Raw genomic sequence first — 12508 nt, forward strand, 5'->3', positions numbered from 1 at the left:
CAAACAACAACAACAACAACCACAAGACAACTTATATTAAAGCCATCGGTCTAACTCCGTACTACAACAAACAAACATGGCCAAACCAAAAAACTTTTAGAAATCACCAAAATAAAGCTATGAAAGCAATGAAACAGTGATCATAGGAACTGTGACGGAATTTTCACAATAAACGACATGAACAACATGGACCACCAAACCCTGTATAGCCATAGCTGGCTGCATGAGTCACTTTACAACAGCAGGAGCATCATTCGGAGTAAACACAATGTTGGAGAAAGTGCTGTTAGCGAGCACTTATGAAGGTCGGCATGGCACACGAAGCGGTGGGTGGCCAGCACCACGCCCGGCCGCCTTTGTCTCCCCAGTGGCGATGTTTATACACCGTACCAGGTACTCATTTGAGGCTGAGTCGACCTAGGGGAAGCCCGGGACCGGTTCAGATGATCGTCATTGGTGTTGGCCGTGAGCGGGCATCGAACTCAGGTGGCCGGGTTCGTGGAGCAGCGCGCTAACCACTACACCACCGCTCCCCACACACACTGACACAAATCCCAATAGTCACTGCCTATGTAAGGGCTATCCCGTGAGTGTGCACGTAAGCCCGGCTAGCTCAGTCGGTAGAGCATGAGACTCTTAATCTCAGGGTCGTGGGTTCGAGCCCCACGTTGGGCGCTAGTTTTTATTTTATTTTTAATCACAGGTGAAATCAAAAGTATTCATAATTCGAAGGGTGTATGGCCACCAATGCATTCATTTAAACAAATGACGTGAATAATGTTTATAAAAATGTTACTTCATTAAAATGTTATACTGGTGGCACAGTTGCTTGTGAACAGGCGTGGTATGGTGCACTATTGCCCCCTACTGGAGTGTGCCTACACTGCAGTAACAAAATCAAAGTTCCTGCTCCAACGAGCATTGCAGTTGTGGCTCATCTCCTCTTCACAGCCTTGAGTCGTCAGGCATGGCAATTACACATTACTATGGCGTATCTCCCAGAGGACAATCACTATCCTTCTGTCGTATGGCTGATGCAGAGCAACAACTCCAATTTCACGTGCAGGTGGTTATCAAGGCACACAACCGCGTCAGGAGCAGCTGTGAAGTCCCCTTCGTATTTGTGGATCTGCCATTGCGTCGTTTAACGTTGCACTACGGTCTGTTCTGGATGAAACACAGTCGCACACTGGAGCGTTTTAATTTTCAATTTGTGCATCAGATACCGACATCTACTGCCCTGGTTTGTGGAGTTGATGTGGTTTATGGTGGACCATGAGCTTCGTGGAAGATCGAACCCAGGGATCTTCTGCGTTGGGTCTTCACAAGGTGGTGTTTGTGAGACCTTTTGAACTCCATTCAGCTCTGCAAGCTTCATCGGGGTTGAACTCACATTGATGAAGGGCTTGGCGTGACTTCAAGCGATGACGAGGGACGTTATTGAGGTCCTGGTGAATGGGAAAGCGGCTGATCAGGTGCTCGCTAACCACTATTGATTTCCCCACAAAGTGGTACTCATCTTAACCCCCGAAGGATGATGGGCTATGACCATACTTAAACCGACAGAACCTTGGCAAGCAAATTCCTTCATATTAACCTTCACCCCTTCCTCAATCCACTGCTGGCTGAAGGCCTTCCTGTGATGTCATTGGTGGGCGTTGACATACTTCACCACAAAAAGAGACCCATCATTGGGTCAGATATCCTTGCCCCACCAGTGTCAGCCGTGGCCAGGTTCACAACGCAATACGCGACCCACTAAGTCACCGACTGAAATAGACCAGGCTCACGATACATGCACACAGTAATGCATGAAGGAATCGATCACCGTCCGGAACTCAAGTTAAAGAAAATAAGTACACTTGGTAGGCGAGCCAATCGGAATTATTTTGCAGGTAAATTTATAATTTGAACGAAACTGGCCTACTCTTTTTGAATAGTCGTGGGACGCATAACATCTCCTGTGAAGCAGATGGCGGGAGCATATTGTATGGTTAACACACCGGCAGTACTAACTAGAACTGGTTGTAGGATTTAAACCGCAAACCTCTGCAAAAAAGCAACACGATCGCTTGGCATACGTCACCACCTGTAGAGGTGTCGATGAGAATGAATTTCCTGAAGCCCCGGCACGCGGAGAAAAACGTTGGGACGAGGTGCCGAACAACGCGTAGCGGCACAACAAAAATCGGAAAACTGTACAGCACCTCCGATTTACACGGTTAGCTGTGTACGTTGCGAAAGAAGTTCAACATAAATACATACAGCACAAACGCAAAAACCTACATTCGTAGAAGTTTTACACCATTCTAGATTCCCATAACTACGACTGGAACGATTAATTCTCTGGGTGATCCCATAATGGTTAAAAGACAACATAACGGGGCTCGACAACAGCAAGATACACATGTAGATGTTTTTATTTTATAAAACATACTTCAAAGGCAGAAGATTCCACACCTGCACTCGTCGTTTGAGAACGATATCTCACGTTTACAATTTAAAGAGGAACACGGTGAAGCGGCAATGAAGAGGGCCAAAAATGGTACTCAAGAGACACCGAGACACGAGCGCTTAGCAGCTTAGCAGCACCCACTTGCTAATGAGCCAAGAGGTTGCCGAGTGACTGTGGCAAAACCCAGCGCTACAACTTCAAGGGTGCAGATCAATTTTCCTTTTGCAATAAAAACCAAATTCAAGTGATATCTCCAGCTCAAGATACTATCAAATAAACAAAACTATTATAGAATGGTCGTAGCCCACGCAAAAATGACTTGGACTGCACCCGATTGCCACACCTTGGATGCTAAACTCAACTTTTTACTTGACCAGATGAGGCCCACCAAGCTATTTAGCTCTTTTTCAGAAGCGACCTGGCCACACATGATAGCTCAACTAAGTGGCTTACCGCGTGTAAATTTATAGCAGCCAAATACTCTAAATGCATGTTTCTAAATGTCGAGAGAAAAACCGGAGGTCCTAAAAAAAAATCCACACGACCACGGGGAGAACATACAAACTCCAAATATAATGGCGTTAGGGTCGGGAACAAACCCACGACCTCCTGTATACCAGGCCAGGGAGTTAACATCTCGCCATTGCAGCGAGATGCCCCTGCTTAGCAGGGTAAATCCTGGTTAGTGCCTGGAGTGTGCTTCAATGGATGACCAGTTTGTGTGGCCGTTATCATAGTCAAGTGTGTTACAGTGCCGACAGGAGAGGCCAATGCAGGGTTTGATAAGCGTTTAAATGCGACATCTGCAGACGCTCCCCAGAAACATGCGACATTTCATAGATACCGCCAGTCGCAGGTCTCCATTCGAGATCGGGGACCTTCGTGTGGAGCCTATGCACCGTTGTGCGAGTCAGCACAACACGTGTATTTACATCCCGATAAAATGTGACCACGTATAAAGACGCAGTACACACATGGTGGGCATATTTATTTCATGGAGAGAATGAGGCCGCCAAGCACAGGTAGAAGGGATAGAAATATCTGGGGCCTGGACGTGAACCCAGGCAGGGTGTCGGCAGCACGCATGGCTGAAGCTGAAGGGAGTCCCGCGCTGAATGAAACCGCAATTGAGAGGAGTCATCATCGGATGCGTTTGTGGCGGCTCAGCTTGTTGACGCGCCACATGTGCTGCTTCCGCAGCAGTCGGAAATACTCCATCGAGTCAGGCTCCACCTCATCCAGCTTCAACGGGGGTCCCACATTCAGCTCAAACAGCCTTGCATGGACAGGTGGTACAGGGGAAAAAGGGAAAAAAAACCACGCGGGTACGTGGATTGAGTAACGCTTTCCAACACGCGCTCGTCTGCAAAAGCACTGAATCAGCGATAGTAGAGGTGAAGAACCAAAATGTTAAATTAGTTTATTCCCATTCTCCCATTCCGATGACATACGTGTACGTACGTGTACCTCATCGAAACGGAATCGGAAGAAAAACAGAAATAAAATAACTTTATCGGTACATCTTCAGGTCGGAAGACGTACCGAGGCTCCCCCAAGGCCATGCGGGAAGGCATGTGGCACAGTTTGGCGCTAGCTATCATAGAGTGCGGTTGTGTCGCTACAGTTCTCTGTGGTGAGTACCGTAAAATGTTAATTAGATGCCTCTAAATAAAATGAACAATAACCACATACACGTTCTGAGCTTCAGTAGTGAACAGAAAGGGTAAATTCTGCTCAATTCCAGCTGATAATTTTTTTTCCTTTTTGATATGAATTTTGACTGTCATGACCAAAGGCAGTTTCCCATCCAAAGAGTAAACCTGGCTTATCCCTGCTTGGCTTGAGATATGATCAGATTGGGATTATTTGCTCATGCAGATACAGCAATGACTCAAGAGTTCGGCATTACACCTCAGTAAGCGTTTGGATTCACGCTCGCGTCACAGGTAATGGGAAAGGGTGATAAGGACTCAAGTTGGGGGTCTGTGAATAAACCCCCATCCACCCCGTCAACTCATCACCCTGTATTCTAGTCCACCAATCACCCTGTCCATTCATCACCCCATCTTATATTTCACCAGTGACCTTGCAAACAAACGCCCCCCCCCACCCGACCAATATTCCCCGAACCTCCGATTAGGACGGTTGGCTACGTTCGGTGAAAAAGAAGTTTAATATACATGCATACATACAGGAGCGATACTACCTATTTCAACGGGGGGGCTAAGTAAGATACGACTGTGCCCCCCCTCCTTTCTCCCGATTCTCTTTTACAGAAATAGCTATGGATGTTTTTAAACCGTATACACAATGTAGGCTATAACTATTAGTGTTCTCATATTTTTTTTACATAGTAGAACCCCTCTTAACGGCGGTAATTGGTTCTGCGTAACCGGTCGTTAAGTGATTTGGTCATTAAGCGATTATAGGAAATACACGTTAAAGGCTTAATTCGTTCCGATAGCATCGAAAGTTAACATTTTCACCCAAAACACGCACTTCATAATATTTAAACAATGGATATGAATTATAAACACACAGTATTAAAATAAACGCGGTTAATTAAAACATTAATATTTACTGTACCAACAACATCCCGTCGTTAACAGGGGAATGGTCGGTAAGCGAACACATTGGGCTCTATGGAGGCACTACACCACACTACTATACACTGCACTACACAATGGACTCTATGGAGACACTACACTACTATACACTGCACTACACATTGGGCTCTATGGAGGCACGCCGTTTAGCGATTAATCGTTAACAGGGGTGCTCTTTAAGAGAGGTTCTACTCTAGTTTTTCTTTCAAAAAATGTCGCTGCTTATCTGTCGATTCGGGTGGCCCCACTGCGGCCGACCGGGGCCCCTACGCGTCGCATCACGCTGCATGACCCCCAACCCCCGTAGTTGCGCCCCTGCACACACACCAGGGCGGGTACTCGGAGTCGGCACGCAGCGGGGGGTCGCTGCCCTCGCGGAGGAAGTTGAGGCCCACGCAGTGAGAGACGAGGACCTCGGGGTCGCGACTCAACTCTGGGTCGACGAGCACCTCCTTCACCATGGCCTTGCCCTTCGCCTTGAACGCTGCGCATGGCGGGGGGGGGGGGATGTGGTTATTGGTGCAGGCTGTGGTATCTACGAACATTTACATAGCACGCGTACACGCAAGGCTTTATGTACACACTATTAAAACAAGAATGCTATGCACAGATTTGTAACGCGTGAAACACAACGATGGGGGTGGATCTTCGTCCTTGTGTCTTTCTCTCGTGATTTCTCTGCCGTTTCAATTCGCACGACCCGGTGTTTCACTGCACGTACACCGCCAACATCGCATCGCTCCTCGTGTGCTGGTGTCTCCGCGTTCACCGCCGTATCCTCGCCTCCTGGAGTGGCTCGTGTCACCCACACAGCCACGTCCGTCGGGGAAGACGCATACCACTTTCTCGTCTCCCCATACTTCTATAAACATTCATCAGCTCCCCATACTTTCTTGTCTCCCCATGTCCTCGTTTCTCCCCATGTCCTCGTTTCTCCCCACGTACCCCTGCCTCTCCTGTCCCCGTGTCTCCCTGTGCCCCACAGTGTCCCCTCGTCTCCCCCGTCATCCCCACGTCCCCCAGCGTGTCCGCTCACCCGGCTTCTTGGCGTAACCTCGGCTGGCAGGAGGAGCCGGCGGCATCAGGGTCTGTAGGCCGGGGCCCACGAGGCCCGCGAATCCTCTGAGGAGCCCCCCCGACGGCCTGAGGCCGCCTGCTACGCCTCCTACGCCGGGCGCGCCGCGCGCCAAGGTCGCGGGTAGCAGCAGCAGCAGCCTTCCCACTCCGCACGCCGCCATGGCCAGCACACGTGCCTCGTGACCTCTCAACCCGCACACTCTGACCCCTCCCTCGATAGGACCCGCGCTGATTGGCCGAGAGAGGAAGAGATGGGGTGGGTGGGGCAAAGCGGGGGGGGGGCGGGGCTGGGGGCGGGGCTAGGGGCGGTGATGTCCCTGCTGGGCGTGGCCAATGTTCAACCTCCTCCGAGGGGGAATCCGTAGCGCTGTAAAGCTCTTTTGTTTCATTCTAGATTTGATTTCTTTACCTACGTGACTTTACCCAAAAAACCTAATACTCTTTTGTTTCCCTCACGGATGTCCAGTAGAGGCACAGGGTCACAACGCGACAGCAAGAAGCGATACCAAAACACGATCGGAAGTGCAAAGTATAGGAAAAGTAAACAAATCACTTAAAAAAAATACAAATAAAATTCAACAATTTTTTTCCTTCATCTTACGGCCCACGAAGCTATTATCTTATTTCTCAGAAGCGATCTGACTATCACAAACGAGAGCTCAACGCGACGTGGCTTATCGCGTGGCAATATATATAGCGGCAAAACAATCGAAATACTCGGCACGTGATTATTTCGACTATGCGCTATGAAGAAGGACCATTGCCCGAAACGTCGGCCATCACGTATGTTTTTCTTTCAAGGCCACACGCACGCACGGGTGTTGTTATTGACGAACGTGTTGAGTTGTTTATTGTGCTTGCCGACGCAGCAGTAGCATCGTCATCATCACCCGCGGCACCACGTGTTTAGCTGTGAACACAATCATACTACTTGACTTAGTGCTTTCGTGACTGCAGGAATTAATATTGTTTGTGTCTTTCGGTAAAGTCACGTAGACAGGTTCAAAGCAAATAAAAATAAATCTTTGAAACTATCTGCTGATCTTGAACCACAATGCGGTATCATGGGATACATTTTAGGTTTTACCCTTTCTGCCAATAAAACAAGAGGTTTTAAGATGTTCAAAGACCGCATGAACATGCAAACACACTCCGATAATTATATACGCGTTGTCTTTTAAACTTTTATCGATCTGCTGTTTGAACGTTTTAACACCTGATTTAAAGCTTTCGTGACTGCAGGGATTCATATTCTTGGTTCTTTCGGTAAGTCACGTAGAAGGGAAATGATACAATAATAAAAATAAAAAACAAGAACAAAATTCTCACGACGTTTCTTGCTGTGGATTTCACACCTGATGATGATTGCTTGTGTTGCAGTCGAAACGTCGTGAGGATTTTTTATTGTTTTATATTTTTTACTGGTAGGAACGAAGTGGACCAGCCTACAATAGATTATATCGTCCGTCCGACCGTCCGTCCGACCGTGTAGCAACATTGCCCCCTACTGCAAACACTTGGCATGACCCTACAAAAACGTTTAGACTCAGTGACGCTTATAATTCCCTCAGATAGCTTTTAATTAAAACATTTAAATTAATGAGGCTTTCCTGGCTAAACAAGTGTAACATTCCCTTATAATTCCCTGAGATAGCTTTTAATTAAAACTTTTAAATTCAAATTTTATAATTAAAACTTTTAAATTCTAATTTTACTCACAGCGCCCTAAAGCCTACAGCTAGGCCTAAAGCCTCGAACTACGCCTATCACTCTCCCTTCGTATCGTACCCCCGCGTGTGTGCAAGGGAGTTAATGTTTAACAATGTTACTTTCCCTGATGCTTTTAAATAGAAACATTTAAATTTAAAGCTTTTACATAAATAATAAAAACATTTAATTATAAAATTAACTCACGGCGGCCTAAAGCCTACAGCTAGGCCTAAAGCCTAGAACTAGGCCTCAACCTCTCCCTTCGTATCGTACTCCCGCGTGTGTGAAAGGGAGTTAATGTTTTACAATGTTACATTCCTTGATGTTTTTTAATAGAAACATTTACATTTAAAGCTTTTACATAAATAATTAAAACATTTAAATTACAAATTAACTCACAGCGGCCAAACGCCTACAGCTAGGCCTAAAGCCTAGAACTAGGCCTCACACTCTCCCTTCGTATCGTCCGATTCGGTGTAGCAACATCGCCCCCTACTGCAAACACTTGGCAGGACCCTACAAAAACCTTTACACTCAGTGGGGCTTTCCTGGCTAAACAAGTGTAATAATACATTATGTTTATATTCTTTGGTTATTCGTTCCTACCAGCCCACCCCGCAGGTTCCTGTTTATTTTATTATTTCATTTCTACGTGACTTTACCAAAAGAACCAATAATATCTCAACACCTGTTTTATTGGCAGGAAGGGGATAAACTATTCTTATTTTTTTCACACGACCTTGCTGATCTCGTCAAGGAACACAACCCATCACGCGAACCTCGATCATCCTCACAGAGACTTTTGGCTCAGCCATCGAACAAAGACGGTGGCCTTCGCATCGCGCGCTTTCAGATGCGCTTCTGCGGCCGTCTGGAACGCTCTGCCTTCCGAAATGAGAAAGCCACTGGGAGCTACGCACTTTTAAATCATCTCGATTGACGAACTTATTTCTTTAGAAAATGCGTTTGTGTTTAATTTGGTTGTCCTTCCCCCGCGCCTCCGAGTAGTGCGGTGCGAAAGAAGTTCAACAAAATACATAAACCACAGTCGTACTGTGGCCCGTGTTAATGGGGGGTGGCTATGTGACTTCATGGATATCCACGCGGGTGGTGTCACGACAGAGTGACGAGTGGGCGCCACCGCTCTAAAATATATATACAATATGAAATAATAATGGTTTTACCAAGTAAGGCCCACTGCGCTGTATAGTTCTCTTTCAGAAGCGACCTGGCTATTACGAATGACAGCTCAACGAAGTGGTTTATCGTCACGTGTAAATGTAGAGCAGTCAAATATTCTCAGCGCGTGATGTTGATTCTAAATGTGGAGGGGGGGGGGAGACCGTAGGAACCGGAGAAAAATCCACGCGGCCACGGAGAGTGAGAGAGGGTAGAGAGAAGGGGTAGAGAGAGAGGGAAGGGGTAAGAATGAGAGCAGAGCGTGAAGTATTTTGTGAAATTTTTCATTTAAAAGGGGGGGCACACAAAGCAAAGCATTGAAAAAATAAACAAACAAAACAATAAATGATGAACGAAGCAAAGTGCCGACTACACCGAGCATCTTCTTGTTTCCTCTGATCGTAAAATAAAAAAAGAGAGAGACATGCAAACTCCAAATATACAGCAGGCGGTCATGGATCGAACTCATGACCTCCTGTATACCAGGCGAGGTCGTTAACATCTCGCCACCGTGTGCTCGGTGTGGCACTTGGGGTCGAGAGGTCACGGGGAAAAACAACATGTGAGGACGCGAGCATAGATTGGGAAAGACGGGCCTTCATCCAGCAGTGGGTAGATCCTGGCAGATCTATCCAGCGGTGGATGGATCATCGACCCACCGATGGATGGATCAGATAGAGAGAGAGAGAGACTCAGATAGAGAGACAGGACGACTCAAAGAGAGAGAGGAGAACTCAGAGAGAGAGAGTGACTCGACAGAGAGAGAGCACGACTCAAAGAGAGAGGACGACTCAGAGAGGACGACTCGAGAGAGAGAGAACACGACTCAAAGAGAGAGGTCGACTCAGACAGAGAGACTTAGAGAGAAAGAGTGACTCATAAAGAGAAAGAACGACTCAGAGAGAGGACGACTCAGAGAGAGAGAGGACGGATCATGGACATAGAGGGCGACTTTGAGAGAGATAGAGGACGACTCATGGAGAGAGATAGAGAGAGGATGACTCAGAGAGAGAGAGGGGACGACTCAGTGAGAGGGCGACTCAGAGAGAGAGAGGACGACTCAGGGAGAGAGAGAAGACGACTGAGATAGAGGACGACTCAAAAGAGAGGACGACTCAGAGAGAGGACGACTCAGAGAGAGGACGACTCAGAGAGAGAGAACGACTCAGAGAGAGAGGGGACGACTCAGAGAGAGAGAGGACGACTCAGGGAGAGAGAGAGAGGACGACTCATAGGCGCCAGGAGGAGGAATCACAGACGAGCAGGAAAGCAGCAGCAGCCAATGGGTGAGTGGCCGGCACCACCAACAATTTCCCAACCTCTGCAGTCCTCTCTGTATGAAGGCGTTATCGATGTCGATACCCTGAACGGGGCCAAGGGGAAGGATGTTAGGAACGCCCCTCCCTTGCGGATTGTGTGACCATACCTCACCATTCTCGACAGTACGTGTTGGTTGCTGCAAGGACTGCTTCCGACGCGACCCGCCGCTCATTTTCAGCCGTGGCACGGAATCGAGGCCGTTCAGGACGCCATGTGGGCAAAACAAAGCGCAACGCGCTAACCACTGCGCCACCGCTCCTCCGCGAGAAGGCAGACGAGCAGATGTGATACAATTATAAACGAACAAGCGGGAGTCTGTTTCAATCGCCCACTCGGTCCGTATGAATCAAATAAAAATGTAACTCGTTGGCCAATCGGTCTACAGGGCATCCGGCCCAGCAGACGGCATTGATTTAAACCATTAGGTGGGAGCCCGCTGGCAAAACACATCCATCAGCTACTACCATGGTGACTGTTCCCGTGAACTTTACTCGCATCGCCACTTACACACATTGACCCACTCACTCAATCATTCACACACACAGACACTGACCCACTCACCCAATCATTCACACACTCACACTGACCCACTCACTCACTCAATCATTCACACACACACTGACTCACTCACCCGGTCATTCACACACACACTGGCCCACTCACTCACTCAATCATTCACACACTCACACACTGACTCACCCACTCACCCAATCATTCACACACTGACCCACCCACTCACTCAATCATTCACACACACACACTGACCCACTCACTCAATCATTCACACAAACCCACTCACTCAATCATTCACACACACACTGACCCACTCACTCAATCATTCACACACACACACACACTGACTCACTCACCCGGTCATTCTCACACACACACACACACTGACTCACTCACTCAATCATTCACACACACACACTGACTCACTCACCCGGTCATTCACACACACACACTGACCCACTCACCCAATCATTCACACACACACTGGCCCACTCACTCACTCAACCATTCACACACTCACACACTGACTCACCCACTCACCCAATCATTCACACACACACACACACTGACCCACTCACTCAATCATTCACACACACACTGACCCACTCAATCATTCACACACTCACACACTGACTCACCCACTCACCCAATCATTCACACACACACACTGACCCACCCACTCACTCAATCATTCACACACACACACTGACCCACTCACTCAATCATTCACACAAACCCACTCACTCAATCATTCACACACACACTGACCCACTCACTCAATCATTCACACACACACACTGACTCACTCACCCGGTCATTCACACACACACACTGACCCACTCACCCAATCATTCACACACACACTGGCCCACTCACTCACTCAATCATTCACACACTCACACACTGACTCACCCACTCACCCAATCATTCACACACACACACACACACTGACCCACTCACTCAATCATTCACACAAACCCACTCACTCAATCATTCACACACACACTGATCCACTCACTCAATCATTCACACACACACACTGACCCACCCACTCACTCAATCATTCACACACACATTGACCTACTCACTCACTCAATCATTCACACACACACTGATCCACTCACGCATTCAATCATTCACACACACACACTGACTCACTCACCTAATCATTCACACACATACACACCCACTTATTCTCGAACCCAATCAGTGACACACACACATTGACACACAGCCACTCACACACACATTCCCACACAGCCACTCACACACACATTCACACACAGCCACTCACACACACACACATTCAAGCAAGAACCCAATCACTCACCACTCACTCACCACTCATTCACCCAATCGGCGCTCAGTCTTCCTCTCGCCCATCGCGCGGCGCCTTGCTAAGCAATCATCAGGCGCGATCAGCGTGCACAGAGACATTTCATTGTCGGCGGCGATCTCGGAGAGTGGGCTCGCAGTTTGGGTGATGTCGCGGAGGTTGTCACGGTGATCACAATGTTGCTGTTGTGTTGTTGTGTTGTTGTGGTTGTCAGGATAAACGGCCACGTGCTTGTGATTGATCGGGAATGTGTTTTTCGACAGATACGTCGGAATGGGGCGGGGGGAGGGACAGCGAACCAATTAACGTTAA

General features: G+C 47.9%; 1 protein-coding gene and 1 non-coding gene across 2 annotated transcripts; one reads left to right on the plus strand and one right to left on the minus strand.

The window, feature by feature from the left end:
* Window positions 1-602: 602 nt before the first annotated feature.
* On the plus strand, window positions 603-675 carry TRNAK-CUU (transfer RNA lysine (anticodon CUU)). Its single transcript has one exon. It is a non-coding gene; the product is annotated as a tRNA-Lys (tRNA).
* Window positions 676-2405: 1730 nt separating this feature from the next.
* Window positions 2406-6335, minus strand: MRPL54 (mitochondrial ribosomal protein L54). Its single transcript, XM_078861993.1, has 3 exons — window positions 6098-6335; window positions 5389-5545; window positions 2406-3731 (listed from the first exon to the last, which is right to left on the minus strand). Exons 1-3 carry the CDS (start codon window positions 6297-6299, stop codon window positions 3596-3598), a joined length of 495 nt encoding a protein of 164 aa, XP_078718119.1. The 5' UTR covers window positions 6300-6335; the 3' UTR covers window positions 2406-3595.
* Window positions 6336-12508: the final 6173 nt, after the last annotated feature.

This window comes from Lampetra fluviatilis, chromosome 13, assembly GCF_964198595.1.
Source record: "Lampetra fluviatilis chromosome 13, kcLamFluv1.1, whole genome shotgun sequence".
NCBI lineage: Eukaryota > Metazoa > Chordata > Hyperoartia > Petromyzontiformes > Petromyzontidae > Lampetra > Lampetra fluviatilis.